Here is an 18,925-nt window from a genome sequence, read left to right on the forward strand (position 1 = left end):
TTAAATTAATGTACCAAATAAACAATTATTACTTTCCATGCTTTAAAACTTTAGGAAACAGTTTTTACTTCGAATCTCGATCAAAATCAATTTCTATAAGTTACTTAATCATGTGTAATGCATAAATAAGATGCACACTGTTCGATCAATATTGGGAACATGCGTAAATGTTAGTAACAATCGCGGAAATGAATAAACATTCACCGAAACCGTTCGTCTTCGTAGATTTCGCAATATCTTGATGTTTATTTATCATAATTGTTAACAACCGTCGTAGTATCATAGTTTAAACAATTATTAACAATGTCCTGGTATAAATAATGGTTAAAAAGCCGTCAATTTCCCGAAATATTCGATTAAATCGAACAAAGACAATCGAAGTAACGGTAAGTCACCTTGAATGAGGCATATATACCCCCCCTCGGTAGCCAAAAATTTCATTCCAGGTGGAGCCTCCGAGGTGGACGGACATCTCCATTTTAGGTACCTGGACCCTCCGCGGACAGCCATGGACATTGATTGCCCTCTTGGTGACCGGCACTGACCACCAACTAATTTTTTTTTCTCTTTTTTTTTTTTTTTACATATTTACTTCTTTCTTTTGTACTAACTCATTAATTTTAATTCGTACTTGTTTTTCCATGCTTATTTTTTTTTTTTTTGTCAATTTTCAATTCCTTTCACTCAGCTAGACACATCAGCGAACGAAAAAAGAAGAAAGAATAAGAAAGAATGAAGACACTCTCATCGCAGCTTAGACTAAGTTAGTTTTAAGGCCACCATGTACGAATATCTGTGATCTGCCGAGCAATTATCCAATCTTTAGCTTCTTTTTGCTCGCTTGCTCGTTTCTCAGTCCGGCCACCTCTGCTTGTTGCATAAGCAAGTGACCGGCCGTGGAGGTGGACCGAACGCTCGATCCTCGTTTCTTCTGGTGCGTCCGCTTTGAGAGAGAACATGCTGCGAACACAGGGGCAGGTGTTCGCACCGGTCCCTGCGGAAGCCCTTGATCCATCATAAGACCCTCTCTTCGTCATCCTCCGTGAGTCAGGTCCACGCTCTGCGTGGCTCCTGGCTGCGGAGTTGGGAGAAACGGGGCACTCCGCTAGCGGAGTGGACGGCGTCGCGCATTTCCTTGAGAATCTGGCCCACTGAGGGGAAACGGGACCGACCTAGTAGGAGCAACTCTACGGTTCGCGTCGCGTGTTTCCCAATTTTGCCGCATCTTACCATAATGTAATTGCTCGGCAGAATTAAACGAGGAGATCGAAGGAACATTGATTCCTTCTATCTCTGCAGTTAGAATAAGTTAGTTTTAAGGCTGTGATCTGCCAAGCAATTATCCTATTTTTAGCTTAATTTTGCTCGCTTCCTCGTTCCTCCGTGTAGGTGGTCCGAACGGTCTATCGCCGTCTCCTCCGGTGTGTCCGCTTCCAGGGGGGGCATGTTGCGAGCACAGGAGCAGGCATTTTTGCCGGTCCCTGCGAAAGCCTCCAAAATAAGACCCTCTCGTCGTAAAGATGGAGAAACGGGGCACTCCTCTAGGGGAGTGGACGGCGTCGTTCGTTTCCTCTCGAATCGGGTCCACCGAGGAGATACGGGATAGACCTAGTAGGACCAACTGCACGGTTCGCGTCGCGTCTTTCCCAATTTTGCCTCATTTTTCCATAATGTAATTGCTCGGCAGAACTGAACCAGGGGATCGACGGAACTTTGATTCCTTCGATCTCCATGGTTTGGTAATTTCGTTTGTACTGCGTATCGAGTGAGATCGATGGAACTTTGAATCCATCTATCTCCCTCCGGGTCTCCGCTCGCAGCAACCTCCACGTGGTGAGACCTGGTAATCGGTATTACTCGCGACGAACAATAATAATTCTTCGTCGCGGGTACTACCGAGCTAATTGGCTGCGAATTTAGAATATCATATTCATAAAATTTCTGACGATTGAAATTTATTCAGAACTACATTATACTTTCAGGTATCCACAAAAATGTAAGAAAGAAACCATAACCCTGAAGTATTAAGAAATAAAGTTAATCACTATTTAGATAATGTGTGCGTAGCTACTAATATTTTCTCGGCTTGCTCGAAATGTAAGCCGAGTTCCGACACTTCTGTCGGAAGTTTCTTCTTTGGAAATGTCTATAGAATTCAATCCTGAGTAGAGCTATCCTCCTAGATGAAGAACTTGTAAAAATTCAAAAATGGTGCAAGGAAACTACAGACATTGGTACTTTTTTAAACTTTGACGTTAATTTATAACTATCTAGGACCAAAAGCATTAATAAATGACACGACACTATATTCGAGAAACTTTCCTCCATTTTTGAGGATCAATTAGAACTTTCGTAAAGTTTGTACTGTTCATGATGTACCTCACTGTTATAAAAAATCCTTAGTTTTTCGAAAATTGTGTTCGATACGGTAATTCGGCTTTCGTATTCTTGTTTGGGAATCGTTGCTCCACGAGGATTACCCACTGGTTATCGGAAAGCAACGCGCCGTTTTCCTCTGATCGTTTCCTTCGATGAAACGCATCGCGTGGTACATTTTCCGTCAGTTTAATATTACGCGCGCGGGAAAAGAAAAATCTCGTTCCCTGTTTTTCTTTCCTCCCCCTTTTTTCTCTCGTTCAGCACGCTCCCTGAAAAGGAAATTCTAAAACGCAGGAGGTTCTCCCGTGTCTTCGTTCTCGTTGTTGGACTTCCGACACCTCTTCCCCTGGAGCTCCTTTAATCATCTTCCCCTTTCGCTGCGTTCCTTTTAGCGAGCATTCCTCGTCCTTCCGAGGAACGTTCCATCCCTCGTTAGCCTCGGGTGGAGCGTTAGCTGACGGTAACGCCGAAAGAAGAAGCGAGAAGGAGAGCTCGAGATCTCGGTTACTCGCCGCGTAACCGCGATAACCGTAAATATAGAAACGCTTAATAAAACGCGATCCGGTCTTCCCGTTGGTTCGTCGCGATCAGCGAGAAACGGTTTCTCATAAGTGGCTCTTTCGTTCGCCGGTCCGTAAACTCGCCGCGGCTCGAGGGGGATTACGTTTCCACGGGGTCCGTACGAGTCCCCCTTTTCTCCGAACGGAAAAACGCGTAAAAAGCCAAGATTACCGCCCGGGTAGCTTTACGCGCCGATTTCATCGAACCGGCCGGAGGAATTATCGATCGCGCGTAAAATTCGTAACCTCGTCGAAGATACTCGGGCTCCCCTCTGAACTTGCGGCGTATCGGTTCGCGTTCGTCTACGCTCGTAGCGACCGATCCGAATCGTCGATTCCCAGCAAACGAATTCCAAAATCCAACTCCCCTTACCCCGGCTTATGATAATATCGGATCCAAAATGGCGGAGGAGTTCTCCGAGTTTCTCGCGGCTCGAAACGGCGCGTAGGGTACACCGTGGTCGAGGATTAACGCTGTTCGAGATTCGTGGGATTCCAACCGAGGCATTTCTTCTCTCCATCTGCCGCGCGTTAATTTCAAACGGATTTATCGGCCGTCGGAACATCCTGGAACTACTTAAATTCGATATCTCTTCCGGGATCGTTTGCGCGCGGCGAATCTTTCGGCGGTGAAGGTTCGTGGCCGTTACGGGCTTCGATCGGTCCGATGATTCGAGGGTTTCGTTGCGACCGCGACGCGCCGACGAGTAAGAACGGTGTCGCGGCGAACGCGAGACGAAATTACCGTAAACGAACTCGAGGTTGGAAATTATTGCGCATAGTTTTCGTTTCGCGCGCAACTGTGCGCGTAAAATGCGAGAAGAGACCGTTTCAACGAATTCGATAGTATTTCTCGTTTGTTCGTTCGCGTTCGGATCTTTGGGACATTTCGATCGGTATCGCGCGCGCGTAACGTCGTTTCTGGCTGGATGTTTGCGCTTCTCGGGGCGTCGTTTTCTCCGCAACTATCGAGGCTCGGTCCTCGCTCGTAGGCTCGTATTTCAAGCGTTTAGCCGGACTGATCACCGCCCTTCAAAGAGTTATCGCGTTAATCCCGACGTAATATTTCACGGTGAAAATCTCGGTGATATTTTCCGGGCGACGGTAACGCGGAGGATGACGAATGGCCGCCCGGTCCGCCGGCACGGTTAATTGTCGGCTTTGTAGTTGTAACCCGGTTATTACGGTATACGCGGCGAGTTTCCACGACGGCGACGTCGAGGACGTCGAGGACGTCGAGGACGTCGACGAGAGGACCGCGACGACAACGAGGAGGTTCTTCGTATTACTTTGGGAGTCCGTTTCCAGCATCGCGCGCCGAGATCCGCTAGACGGATCCCGGATACGGTGGTTAACGCGCTTCTGTGTGTACGCGCGCTGCGCTCGTCGGTGCGCCTAACCCACTGCGAAACAGTGGTTCTCGGCCGTAAATAAATACGCGGAATACTGCGCGCGAGCCGGAGTAATTAAACGGAACGTCGAGCGAAAGAGAGAGGAAGAGAGAGAAACGTCCCCCGAAATTCATAAAATTGGAAGCCTCCCGATCTGGACGAACGCGGAGAGTACGGTACGAGAATTCTCGTAACGGAAATGGGCAGCGTGTGTCCGAAATCGGCAACGAACGTACAGAACCGGTGTCTGGATACAAAGATCGCGCGTACCAACTTGTAAACGATCGTACAACGCGAAGAAAAATAATACAGCAGGACGACGCGATCGCGCAGCGATCTACGAACGGTCTCTTCTGTTTCTAAATTTACCGATCCTCCGATAATGGTAAAAGCGATAACGATTACGATAACGCGATATCGGATCTTCCGTGCCCACTTGGACCTGGTTCGAGCGCAGCCCTGGAAGATACATTGCGCGCGAGTGGACCTGCGTTGAGGTGAACGCTTGGCGCCGATTTGTCCCCAGGTTTCTCAAAGGGCAGGAGCGACCCTTTACGGGGAGTCGTGCGAGACGACCGTGAATGGAAATGCACGAGAACGAAAGGAAATGCGTGCGCTCCGGAGAAAACGAAGAGCGTTTGGTAAAGACGAACGATGGTCGAATGTGACCAGATGTCCGAAGCGAGAGGAATCGAGGATTAGAACGAAAGGGAACTGTTGTAAAGTTCGGATTATAATATCTAGTTTATTACAATATGCAGGGATCTCGCGTATCTAGTAGTACAGTTATCGTATATATAAGAATATAAAGTTCGAAGAAATGCGTATACAGTGATGTGTCTTGATGTGAACGACGACAGTGTCGTGTGGTCTTTCTGATTCTGGACTTGGAACTCGACTGAAAAGAAAAACCAAAAGGAAAAGCGGCCGAACCGTTGACCGCGTGGCGGACGATCCTTCCGCGCCGATACGGAGACAGTTCTTAAAACTGACATCGACATCTGGCACCCTTAAGATCGTTGTTGCATTCGTTCCAACAAGAACGAATGCGCGTAAAGATACAGGGTACGAAAGGAACGCGTTTGGGAACGGTATGGGTACGAGAAGAGACTGGTAAAGACGCAAGGACGGTACGAGTGAGAGAGGAGAGTTGGAAAGACGCGATATGACGAGAGACTTGTAAAAACGTACGCGACGATAATGGTAAATACGTGTCCCGAGAGCACTAACACGGTTAATTTTGTTTTATACCTAATCGATCTATCTTTAGTGAAAAGAATACCACGTCTAATACTAATAATACTGCGACTACAATAACAACACTACGACATATAATATGTAGGCGACGATAATGGTAAAGACGTGTGCCGAGAGCACTAACACGGTTAATTTTGTTTTATACCTAATCGATCTATCTTTAGTGAAAAGAATACCACGTCTAATACTAATAATACTGCAACTACAATAACAACACTACGACATATAATATATATATATATATATATATATATATATGTACACCACTCGTCACCAACATATCGCACGGAACAACAATAATAACGATAATAATAAGAATGGTAATAATAAGAGTAACGGTGATAAATCTCGGAGCGTGGATTCGAAGAAAGAATCCGGGTACGAGAAACGTAATCTGCTCGATCGGTAGGCGATCGCGCGATCGCGCGAACGCTCTGGCGCAAAATTCATGCTCGCGGTTCCGCTTGAACGCTACCAAGACCGGAGAGTAAATGGTAAGGGTTTACCGCGTTGCCATTTGCTTTTTCTAACATCGTTCGAGGCTCCTCGGGCGCGACGGAACGTGAACGGAATACGAAGGAGCGATATTTGAAACTACGGGACGCACACGGAACCACGGCTGGGTGTTCCTTTCAAATTTAATAACGAGTGTTGTTGTTCTTCGCGGATACTCCCTGCGAAGGTCTCCAGCCGTCTCCCGAGTCATCTCGAACCGGGGTATCGATGAAATGCAGATCCTTATCGAGGCAGCCTCTCGGCTTGGTTCATAAATAATGAAAAGTTTGTTCGCGTCGACGATCGCGATCGCTGTTTCGTTTTCATTCCGTTGGAAAATAAGGTTTTCCATTAACACGGTAAACACGGCAAGATTGCCACCTCGCGCGGGCGATCGTACCACGCGCGCGAACACGCTCGGTCCGTTGTGTTTGGGAAATGTTTCTCGCCGTAGGGATCGTCGACGTTAATCGTCGCGAAAATCGAATACGCGTTGATCCTTCGACTCGATAGCCGCGAACAAGCTCGCGCGAACAACGAAACGATTGTCGTTACGACTCTTCGAACGAGAGCCGAAAACTTTTTCTCCGTTTACCAGTTGCGCATCGAGTCGAATCCGAGTTTAACGAAACGTGTAATATATATGTACTTTCTTTTTATCGTAAATCGAAATCGTTTAGGAAAAAAGTTATTTTACCGAACGAGTCTTACCTGAACGCGTTTCGAGCGTCTCGCTACTTCCGGAGAGATTACGTTGTCTCGCTGAAGCGAAACTAAAGCGGGTGTCGTAGCAGTTGGCACGTGTCCCACGGAAGAGGAAGAATCACTGGCCGAGGCTTTTTTGTTCGCGTTTTCGAATAGTCGAACATTTCGTAGACGCAGAGCCACCGGCTCGCCGTTTAATTCGTGGCTTCATTTTCTCCGTTTTTTTCATTTCTCCTCTGGCACGCTTCTCTTTTTACTCGTCCGGACCGCGCTCTTTCTTTTGCCCGATGCGTTCGTTCTTGTTATATACCTCCTTCTCTAACCTCAGGCTGAATACTCCATTCCGGTTTCTAGTCCAAAATCAAGAGTGCGCGCCGTTCCTTCGTTCCTCCGTTCCTTGAAATTACTTCCTCCGCGTTTTCCCTTCGACTCGATTGTTCGTATTACCCGAAGAAAGATTCCTTTTCGACGAATAAATCGAAAACGTGCAACGAAACTTTCTTACGCGAACGTTCCTTTTCGATGGAAATTATTTTCGAAATACCTGGAGCACGTGTTTCGTTACGTCTGTACAGATACACCTACCGATAACGCGTACACAGTTTACCAACATTTTTTATTCTACGATCGAAGAATACGAAACAACGATACGAATATTACAGTGCTGAAAATCGAATACGTTCGATCTACCGGTGCAAAAGTTATCGAAAGAAACCCCTGAAAGTCGATATTAGTACGCATCACGGGTGGTCTGCCGATTAGGACTGCGTTCGCGTTTTCCGCGAGGATTGATATCCATTGTTTTTGTAAAGGAAACCGTGTTGCCATCTATCGACAACGCGCCGAAACGACCCATTCTCGCATTCGGCCGTACAATGCTACCTACGCAAGGCTGAAAACTTCGTCTAGACGATTGTCAACGAATTTTGAAAACAATTTTTTATGCTTTAAAATATTTGAATTAAAAAGATGGCGTTTTATGACAACGAGCATTGGCTCCTATCGCACATCCGAGATAGTTTTTTATTGACCGACAACACAGGTAAATCGTAAATTCTACTTAGGTTAACTATAACTAACTTTTTTAATACATTATTCGTATACTTATTATTCCATTCGACGCGTTTTAAAAAATATATCGCGCATTGTGTTTGTCAATTTTCTTCTATATCGTTTTAAGGTTTGTGCGAAGTGACGATGGCCGGAGAAGATATTCCCAAACAACTGAAATCGAATGGAACGCTGCAGTGTTATCCTGGCATGGAAGAGAGCGACGACGAAGATCTAGATGCTCTTGTAGAATCGTATGACGTACAAATGGGTAACTTTCTTTCCAAGAAACACCCTTTTTTTCAACTGAAAAACAATCTCGTTCGCTCTTGCGTTTACGAAGAAAAAGAATCGTTTTACAAGACTTGTGATTTCGTCGTTGTTATAGATATGGAATACGGTCATAGAGAACGTTCGAACATTGCTAAACGATTAGAGGAAATGGACCTTGAAAGAAAGAAAGCTGCCAAAGTGAACGTAAAATGGAAGAATAATCCTGTTGTATCTCTTAGTCAACAGTCGGAATTATTTCAAAGAAAAGATTTTCGTAAAAAGAACGCTCACCCTAAAGGATACTCTCTTTTATCCGAACAACTTCAAAAATGTCCAAATATACCACAGAATTTGTTCGTAGAATATGCCAAATTCGACGGTAGCGTACGTATCGATCAATTTTCTAAACTTATAATGAAATTTCTGGTCGACCCTGCCGTTTATGTCAAATTTATTGCAGGCACAAGTAGATATTCCTATCAGGAAGTATAGAATTTTTATGTGTATGTTACCCAAAGAAGACAGAATGTATCCCCTTCAAATAGCAGTAATCGCTACTGCAAAAGTATTGGATTTCATTGGTTTAATTTGTTACAAATACGCGACCGAACATCCGAATCATCCTTTAAAGTACAAATTCCTTAAAACCTAATCATTTTTATTCGTACGATTTTATACTATAAAACAACCTGTTTTCAGGGAAGATGTTACCAAGTACGGATTGTACTTCACCGAAGACGACGGAGAAGTCGATTGGGATTTACCCTGCTTAGATCCGAGAGAAACAATTTCAAAATTTGAATTCACTACGTTAGGTTTAACGGAAATGAAACCCAGCGATAGAGCACGACACAATATCAAAGCGCGACACAATATGATCACGTGTGTGGAAATAAAAACTATTGAAGATTTTTTGGAAGGTCAAATTAACGAACAAGAAGATGTTGCCGAGGATTTAGCAAAAATGGAAGGCCATACTACTGCCATGGAAGCCCCGTTGTACCAATCATACAGGTTTTTTCGTTCTATTTATATCGCTGATTTTAGAGAATAGTTTCTAATTAATGGGAATATAACTTGTACAGGGTATACATAATTAACAAAGTCAGAACAAAGACTGAAATTTACATAGGAATATCGGGTGAAAAGATCGAAATCAATCCGATAATAACTGGAAAAGGTGCTGGCCGTTTTTGGAACAGACAACGAGCTGTTAGTTATCAAATAGATAATATTGCCTGGTGCGAAGTAACGGAAACAAAGGGATCGAAGACAATTTTTACATTAGTTTATACACCAAATTCTTCTTCTTCCGAAAATATTTTAGGTTTGTTTCGTATTACTTTATTTATTTGGTATACTCGAAAAAATTATCGTCCTATGGTCTTAAAATACCATCGATTTGCAGTATCGTCTGGACAATTCAAAAATCACGAATTCGAGGCTGATACGTTAACTGCCGAAGAGATTGTTAGGAAAATAAATCACATACTTGAATTACACAGTAGTACGTCGAGAAAAGAATACTTATCGCAAAAGGAAAGAAAAGCTACAAGACGCAAAAGTTTTCACTTGCACAGATGACAACTCTATTGGTTTCTGTGTTCCATTTTAAATTATTTAAAACGTTAATTCTTCGACGCGATCAGAATTGAAACAAATATTTGTTTCGATACGAATATAATTTGATTATCGTTTTAATGGTAACATTACGAATCTTTCGAACCGAAGAAAAATAATTTTATTTCGATATGCGAAAAGTACACCGTGTACTTACTTTGTCCTGTAATTTATTTTAATTTACATATGCGTAAAACATAAATTAATTTTCTACAAATCGAACATTTCTTCTTTTCATTATGTGTAAATATATTTATTTTATTATGCGTTATAATAAAAAGTAGTAACTTTCTATAATATCGAAAATTAATTTTACCTTAAAGATTATTTTGCTTATACTAAGATATTTATAATTTTATAACTCCGATGTTTTAATAACTTTATCCGTAAGTATGCTCAATCTTTTTTCCATTTGTAAAATAAATCTTTCGTTTAATTTATATACCACTTGATTTAACGCAGAAACTTTTACCGCAGCATCTGTTAATTTATTGTTAGTTTTACAGATACGTCGATAGTTTGGGCAAGCTGTAACAAAGGCCTTTTCAGATTCTGACAAAATATTTAAATCTAAGGGTTGTCCTTGATTCTCTATGTGTAACTTTTGCTTCGAAAGACATCTGCATTCGTTCTTTCTTTGTCTTGATGTTAAGATCCATTCTTTCCTCTCATTAACAAGGCTATTTATATACTCGACCAAATCAAAATTTTCTTCTTGCGGCAGACTGGATATACATTCTCTCGCATCATGATTGTTCATAGACTTTTCACTCTCTATACATTGTGTACCTTTAATTTAAAAAAGATCACTCAATGAAAATATAACCTTACAATAATTTAAACAATAAATTAAAATGTTCCTGCTCCTTTTTATCAATATAACAAACCTCACTGAACTAACATATTTTTTTAAATAATTTACAAAACAAAATAAAAGATGTAACTAACCTTCATGTTCGTCGAATAAACTTACGCGGTTTTGAAAAACCGAGGACCTACGTTTATAAACAATATTTTCTTCGTACGACAGTTTTTCCGGTTGTAATGCATCTGTCGAATTACAGTTATCCATTTTATTTATTGAAAATAATTATTAGAAAAGGACAGATGACATTGCCAAAACAGTTCCGTCCAATTTTAAATCAATCACGATTCAAACATACACCAAATAGTTTATCTAATGACTGCTAAGAAATGAAGATTTCTTTAATACGTACCCAAACGAGGTGTATAGTAGATGTTTATTCGTACAAGAGTAATGTCACACGATGTGAAATACCGGCCTCGTATGTATCAGTCTAATGGAGCGTCCTCTATTGACGGACGGCGATTCTAGGAACAATATTCGACCAAATTGCCCAACTCAATAAAGGTAGTGCACGCAGAAAACTCGTTCCTGAATATCATTTGTGTATCGGATCAATATTGTTTCTAGAATCGACGTTATTTCAGAGCCGACATTATTTTGGTCGGTATTTCAGATCGTGTAACACTACTCTCGTAAAATCAAACGTCTATTGTACATCTCGTCTATGGAAATAGCTATACCATTCGAATGATGATTTGTCAGTGAATATTATTAGCTACTACGAAAAATATAAGAAATACAACAATTTGCCAAAAATACGAAAAATAACAATCAATTCATTTCAATAAATTAAGTAATTGAATTTTGAGTTTTGCCGTTACTGACAAATTTTTGTGTATAACATTTCTGGCTTACTTTAAAAAATAACGATGTCGACAAAAATTGGCGAGGTATGCAAAAACTTTCTTATTCGATCTGTTATTTTCTTATTTTTAACGAATACGAAAATATAATTATATCTTTTGTCAAATAAACGTTGCATGTGCTTAAATAGTATTAAATACTGATATGTAAATATCATTGAGACAATGTAAATTGTTTAAAATTTTGGCAACAAATTATTTTAATTTAAAGTAATGACTATTTTAAATAAGAATGTGCGAAAGACATTTGCTTCATTTTAAACCTACATCATGTTTCTCTATTATAGTTAAAATTGGATATCGAGGAATTTCAGAAATTACTGCAGCAAACAGCTCGACAGAGAACCAAAGATGTACTTAGTCTTGAAATTAGAAAATTACAAACAGAGTTAACAAAATTAATTGAAGAGAAAGCATCGACATCTACAAAATCAACTAATGCAGAATCTCATTCTGTTAATAAACGCTATGAAATAAAGTTAAATAACTATGGTTGGGATCAAACAAATTCAATGGTAAAGTTGTATATTACATTGAAAGATGTACATCAATTGGACAAAGAAGCTGTGACTTGTAACTTCACAGAAAAATCGATAGATCTCCATGTCTGTGGATTGGATGACAAAAATTACAGTTTAACGATTAATAATCTATGCGAAGATATCGATGTAAGTAAGAGTAGTATCAAAGTAAAAACAGACATGATTATTGTGTCTCTTACCAAGAAAATTGCACAAACATGGTTACGTATGACAGAAGTTGAAAAACAAATCGAGGAATCGAAAGCCGTCCGATTGTCAAATACAAATTATAATTCTGATATTGGTGGCAATATAATGAATTTAATGAAAAAAATGTATCAAGAAGGAGATGACGAACTAAAAAAGACAATAGCCAAAGTATGGACAGAGAATCAAGAGAAAAATGCAACTACATTGTAAAACTAATTTCATGTTTATGTGTGCATTAAATTTGTTAGTCTAAAGATTCTTATAGAGAAGTAATTGTAAAAAATAAACTTAGTTTACGCTCTGAATAAAAGAAACCTAGATTTACAAATGTCCAGTTCATAGTGTTTCGAATATGTTCTTTTTTCGCTTGTATATTGTAAGTACTATAATAAAAAGAAATAACTAATTGTTAAACAAATACATAGATTCTTAATAAAATGTGTTACAAAACGAGTGAAAGAATGTTAATTTTAATTGACTGCAATTTATTTTACTTTTATTGATTATAGTATTGTCAAAAGATTCTTTTATAAATACTACTGTCTAATGTATGTATCAAATTAAAAAAAAATACAGTTTTAAAACATACAATCTTCTTTCATTACCCAATCACACAGTGATAAACTGTTTTCCTGGTGTGCATCATTATTTATAATTATAATCAAAAATATACAAAAACGATTAATTTGATTAACAGTTTAATTTTGAAGACAAATAATAGATTTCCATCATCGTATTGCAATAATTATAGCTCCTTAAATTTCTCATGATATTTCTTAAATACATAATAATAATTATCGAACATTGGTAGTGTCATTGCAATAATGATATAATTGCAGCAGAATATTATTCATTCCATTACATTACTTCCACTTTTATTGTGCATAAATTGGTCAAAAAAACCAGGCTTGCATTACTAAAGTTTGAACATTTTACCTTTTTTATATGTATATAATTCTATATCTTATCGGTGTACTATAAATTATACTATTCGAATGATGATTTGTCAATGAATATTATCACCTACTATGAAAAATACAAGAAATGCAAACATTCGCCAACAATGTGAAAAAGAACAATCAACTCGTTTCAATAAACTAAATTTATTAAATCTATCGCATTTTACTAGAAAGCAACTGTATAACCATGCGACTAATGGTTTATTTTATTTATTACACGCTAAAATAAAATTCAAGGGACATCAAATAGTTTTTTTAATGAAATATTATTTTCTTTTAAATATAATAACTTTGTTGAAGGTGGAAAAATCTCGTTACCGAAATTCATGGAAGATTTTTGAAGTCTCCAGAAATTTCTACAATTGAGGTGCAGTCAGATTATAAAATGTGTTCAATCGATACTTCAACGTCGAAGAGCGAAAGTCGAAGTGTTAAAAGTGATGTGAATCTTTCGATTTATTTACAATTTCTGAAACGCTTTCTACAAAGTAATTGAATTTTGAGTTTTACCTTTACTGACAAACTTTTGTGTATAACATTTCTGGCCTACTTTAAAAAATAACGCATGTAAAATATTGTGTACAAAATTTAATTTTCACTAAAGTATTAAGTACAGAATTTAATTTTCACTAAATTTCACTAGTATTTGCAATTATTAATGTTTTTCTGGTCCTTAAATATTATAAGGTAGATATTCATTTTTTTAATGCCTAATCTTTTTGAGCAATATCTTTGTTGGAGTGTCTAAATGTTTATGTCCTTAAGAATGAGACCATAATGATATAAATCTGTAGACAACGTTTTATGTAATTCTTTCAATATAATACTACAAAATCTAATAAAATTAATTTATTCTTCTGAGTATTTCCAATGTTATTAATCTTTTCTTAATTTAACTAGTTATTAGTTAATTCTGAAGAAACTATGCAACCAATGTTAGTGTCCCAATTTGACATGACATTAATATAATTCATCCTTAGAATGATATTGAATGTCAAATAAGAATTTTGTCGTGGTATATGAATTGTATTAATAGAGCAGAAAATGTAAAAATGTTTTCAATATTGTATTAGTAATTTTGTTTCATTGTTATTCGTTTTTACATTACATAAAATATATTTTTATTTGTATAATTTACAAGACATTCAAACTTTTAAAAATTTGAGATAATATAAAAACACTTAGTTTAACAAAAAATATGGAAATATAAAGAAATGAAAATATTGATACATTAAAATAATATAAAATTTTGAACTAAAATTTGTTAATTTGAGTATTAATATGTATGAATAAGTAGATGTAATAGATGTGTGAAAATATACAAAATGTAAATGAAATAAATCAGTCAAGCTATTCATAGATTCTTTCTTTAAGCTTAATATCCAAATGATTGCTGCTTATATATGAACATTAATATTTTTAAAAATTTCTCAAATACATTTAGAATAACAATATATACAACTTAAGATACGATTAAAATTACCATTTGATCCTAAAAATCTTTATCCCTATAAAAGGTGTTCCATAATATAATGATTCTCATATTTATTTTTAAAGTAAGAAGAATTAAAATATACTTTAAACATAATAAAATTACTACTTAATATTAAATATGTAAAATCAAGTAAGAGTATTATCAGCACCCGAAAAATTGTAATTTCCGATTCGAGTCTTTAAATCTAATAACTGAACACTAAGAGAAAATGTTTGTTATACAAAATTTATCAGGTATTAAATGCATATATTTTGCACATGCATTGAATACTTAATAAAATATTAAAACAATCACAATTATTAGAATAATGGAACACAAAAAATAGAAAAATAGTCTTTAGTTTCCAAGCTGTGACTTAGCTGCTATTGTGTTTTGAATGATAAAGTAGTTATCCAAATTATCATGGAATGATTGTTTTACTCTAGGAAATAGTAGAAGTACTTGAAAGTTGTACTTCATGACTAGTTGTTTGAAAAACTTCCGTCATAACGTTTTGTGTTTTTTGCATTAAATGTCCAATATCATCTGTATTTAAGCCTTCTGTTGATATCGGTGGTAATGCTGTTATAACAACTCGACCTTTAAATGAGAAATGTATGTATTTGAAGTTATATGTTAATTCTTATACTTAAATAAGTATGTGTAAGACTTACCAGAATCAAACCTTTTTTCTTTAAAAGACAGGAAATAGTAAGAAGAAAATATGACTGGTAATATAGGTAATTGAGAACTAATAGCAACATGAAAGGCACCCTTTTTAAAAGGATGAATTTGACCAGTATTGTGTCTGGTGCCTTCAGGGAATATCCACAGTTTAATCTAGGAAAAAAACATAAAAATGAATGTATATTGTGAAGAAATACTTCGATGTCATTACAATGAATATATAAAATAAAAAATAAAAAATAAAAATTACCTTTTTATCTTTAATATGATTTGTGGCAGTGTTGATACAATGGCGGGCCTTCTCTGAATTCATTCTATCTATAAATATTAATCCACAAAGCCAAGCGGCTAATCCAAAAGGCCACACATAAAAAAGCTCCTTTTTTCCTACAACTGTGCACTTATCCATTATTGGCCATATTTGAAACATCCCCATTACATCTAAAGAACTCTGATGATTCGCTACTATTATGCATGCTCTGTCTTGTTCTAGATGTTCTCTTCCCCTTAGTTCCCAACGTACTCCCAGGAGGTTGGTAAAACAGGAGCACACAGACGATGCTAATCTAAAAATATATTCTGTATAATACTTCAATAAACAAAATGCAGATCATGAATCCAATATAAGTAAAAGACAAATTAATTTTAAATTTAGAAAACACAACAATGCTTATGAAAATAACACATTACTTTCATCTAAAATCAAAAGTAAGAACATTGATCATGTTAGAAAATTAAAAAGTTAAATTTAATATTTATTACGATGATTGTCAATTATAAAAATTAATTACTTGTGGATATTTGTATTATGTTTTGCTTATACGTTCTACTTTTAATATTTTAACTCTTTAAATTTTGACATGGAAATATAATCGTTTAACTAAACACAAAAAGGGATCGAATTTTTATCCAGATAAAAATTTCGAATAATAAATAAAAAATAAATAACTTTTTTCATTAATCAACTTATATATTTCACAATGCCTAAATAAAAATTTAATTATTCAATTGACAACACATCAAATTTCTTTCTTTCATCTTAGTCAAATAAAATTTTGCCTATTTTCATTTGAATTTCGTATTAGGAATACTCTATAGGTAAAGTAGCTACGCGGGATACTGTAAAGTATGTAATTAATATTAATATGTAAATTGAATGCCCGACAATTACACATTACATTAAAATTCAAGTATCGTTACAATCACTATCATCGAAATCAAATTTGAATAAAAGGGACAAATTTTATAATTTACATAAATTAATAACGTGCGTAATATTAATAGAGTGAATGACGGAAGTTATTCAAACCACCACTCTATCCAATCACCGCCACTACTGTGTGAAGTTGCTGTTGGAACACTACACCTCCATTGTTCAATAAATTTGTTCAAAATGCACCTCTCCAAGCAAAATAATAAATAAGAAAACATTGTTGATGAAAGAAAGAATAAAACTAAGCCTAGAAAAACAATAAAATAATAGACATTCGGTTCACAAAATTCGTTGTAATTACTAACATAAAATTCTTCACGTTCCACGGACGTAACAGCATAATCGGGAGCAAAGTAATTGAATTGACCATTACGCATCCATAGTAGATGAGGAACTTGAAATAGTATCGAAAGGTCCTACTCATTTCGTATAAGAACGGTAACACAAGTATGAAACCAACGAGAATCACTTCAAAACACGACGGTGCCATCTTTTATGGCGACAGAGGGCAGATTCCACACGTAAATTTATCGATACCACACAACCAATAAAAGTAACTTTACGCTTATTTAAACGATCTTATGATATTGTAAGGCTTCGAACGAGGCAACGTATTGTGGAAGACCCTCGGTGGACTGTCATCCATCGACTGGTTGAATGACCGTCCTATAATGTTGACCGTTCGCGTTATTCCATCAAAGCTGCACCACCCATATACTAATACACGCGCTTCGTTCCTACAACTCTGTTCTGATCTCTCTCACTTTCAAGCTCACTTTTCAACCCTTTACCAAGTACAGTAGTGTTCAAGTACAGTACAGTCCCATCGATCGAGACCGTATTTGGCCAAATATCCATAAAGGTGTATTCAAAAAATTGATGCGATGCTTGGTTGCCGAGGTAGTATAATATGAAACGTATTGGAATGAAACGAAAAAAAAAATTTGTCTTTGATCTTTTTTTTTATACAATTTTTGATAACTTATTTATAACTGTTTCTGATTAAAATATCAACCGCGATATAATTCGGATATATTTATTTGCTTATTTTGTAAGTATTTCACTGTTTCTTTTCAATTTTTGAGAAGACTATTAGAACATCGTGGTAGTGTTAAAGAATTTTATGCAAAATATGACATTAAAAACTGTATTGGTTTCAATTGCAAAATCGTGGAATGATATAACATCTGAAAACGTTAGAAATACATGGGGAAAACTTTTGAAATATCAAAATTTACCCGAAAATCTTGACACGAATCTACGAAATTGTGAATTCAGAGACCAGATAGATCAAGAAAATGTAAATCAAAATGAAATATCTAGAAAAGAAGAATTAAGAGTATGAAAGAGAAAATGTCAAAAAAATTAGCAGATGAAACGGGAGATGTAGAATCTGATAAAAGAAGTGTCTAGAAGAAGAAAAAATAGATAATATGTTTTATAATTTTGAAAAATATGTTAATAAATAACCCGAATATATTAAATTTCCTACGAAAATTCTAATAGAACTTATTACCATTCAAAATAGAACTTTATTTTTATTTTAAAATCTGCTTTCACACTTCTCCTTCACTTTTTATGCAACATTACCTATCAATATTATTATCGTTGTAGTATATGTCATTATTTATTATTATAAAGTCTAATTTAAGATGTACATATACATTATATTATTTATGTCTAAACCTTTCAGTTGTTTATTTAAATATTATTTGTTTAGTTAGGATTAATTATAAGGTATGCTTAAGGAAAATTAATACAAAAGTTATTGTAAATATAGTAGTATTTGTATCATTTTAATCGCACGAATCTTAATAATTCAATTAAAATTATTTTAGATATAATATAATAAAAAATAATTAAAAAAAATTTCTTTAGTAATTCAATATCAGTCGAGTCATATAGATTAAGATCACAAATAACGCCGAGGTTTGCCTTGAGTCAACAGTTCTGAGAATTGGTGGTCACATAAACGGAAAAATTTGTGATCATGTGTTTGGACACTACTGTAACCCCTCAATTATGACATACTATCCACTCTCGTTTGCTTAAATTTCTCTTAACGACGATCTAAATATAATTCAACAATAATCGTGTCGCAATCAATGTAATTTATTTCGAATTCTAGATAAATCTGAAAAATGATCAGCCAAAGGCATTACGTTCGGTCGCAGAACACTCGTTCCTTTTTCTATGCGACACACTCCTCTACTTTATCTCTTCGTGATACTTTCTCTTTCGTCATTTTTAAAAAAATAATAATAATAACAGTAATAATAATAATAAAATTCGTTCATTCACCCACAATAATAATTCAAAAATTATTTATTTAGTTGCTTTTGAGTTACTAAATAATATTTGTGATTTTATATCTCTCATGTAATTTGTTGTAAAAAATGT

At 36.3% G+C, this 18,925-nt stretch overlaps 4 protein-coding genes across 5 annotated transcripts; 2 read left to right on the forward strand and 2 right to left on the reverse strand.

The window, feature by feature from the left end:
• Positions 1 to 7,666: 7,666 nt before the first annotated feature.
• On the forward strand, positions 7,667 to 10,126 carry Sin1 (SAPK-interacting protein 1). 2 transcript variants are annotated; one of them, XM_076327193.1, is made up of 7 exons: positions 7,667 to 7,829; positions 7,968 to 8,108; positions 8,226 to 8,494; positions 8,571 to 8,740; positions 8,810 to 9,124; positions 9,196 to 9,437; positions 9,519 to 10,105. In XM_076327193.1, the coding sequence occupies exons 1-7, from the start codon at positions 7,757 to 7,759 to the stop codon at positions 9,692 to 9,694; spliced, it is 1,386 nt and encodes a 461-aa protein (XP_076183308.1). In that variant the 5' UTR covers positions 7,667 to 7,756; the 3' UTR covers positions 9,695 to 10,105. The 2 variants fall into 2 exon arrangements, with proteins under 2 accessions (XP_076183308.1, XP_076183307.1); XM_076327192.1 differs by having other exon boundaries at positions 9,196 to 10,126.
• On the reverse strand, positions 9,453 to 10,940 carry LOC143155006 (uncharacterized). Its single transcript, XM_076327196.1, has 2 exons — positions 10,679 to 10,940; positions 9,453 to 10,519 (listed from the first exon to the last, which is right to left on the reverse strand). Exons 1-2 carry the CDS (start codon positions 10,800 to 10,802, stop codon positions 10,086 to 10,088), a joined length of 558 nt encoding a protein of 185 aa, XP_076183311.1. The 5' UTR covers positions 10,803 to 10,940; the 3' UTR covers positions 9,453 to 10,085.
• Positions 10,764 to 17,258, reverse strand: Agpat1 (1-Acylglycerol-3-phosphate O-acyltransferase 1). Its single transcript, XM_076327194.1, has 5 exons — positions 16,831 to 17,258; positions 15,563 to 15,878; positions 15,300 to 15,465; positions 15,067 to 15,225; positions 10,764 to 10,780 (listed from the first exon to the last, which is right to left on the reverse strand). Exons 1-4 carry the CDS (start codon positions 17,013 to 17,015, stop codon positions 15,068 to 15,070), a joined length of 825 nt encoding a protein of 274 aa, XP_076183309.1. The 5' UTR covers positions 17,016 to 17,258; the 3' UTR covers positions 10,764 to 10,780; position 15,067.
• On the forward strand, positions 11,095 to 12,645 carry LOC143155005 (calcyclin-binding protein). Its single transcript, XM_076327195.1, has 2 exons — positions 11,095 to 11,488; positions 11,749 to 12,645. The coding sequence occupies exons 1-2, from the start codon at positions 11,468 to 11,470 to the stop codon at positions 12,400 to 12,402; spliced, it is 675 nt and encodes a 224-aa protein (XP_076183310.1). The 5' UTR covers positions 11,095 to 11,467; the 3' UTR covers positions 12,403 to 12,645.
• Positions 17,259 to 18,925: the final 1,667 nt, after the last annotated feature.

Source organism: Ptiloglossa arizonensis, chromosome 2 (genome assembly GCF_051014685.1).
Source record: "Ptiloglossa arizonensis isolate GNS036 chromosome 2, iyPtiAriz1_principal, whole genome shotgun sequence".
Lineage (NCBI taxonomy): Eukaryota > Metazoa > Arthropoda > Insecta > Hymenoptera > Colletidae > Ptiloglossa > Ptiloglossa arizonensis.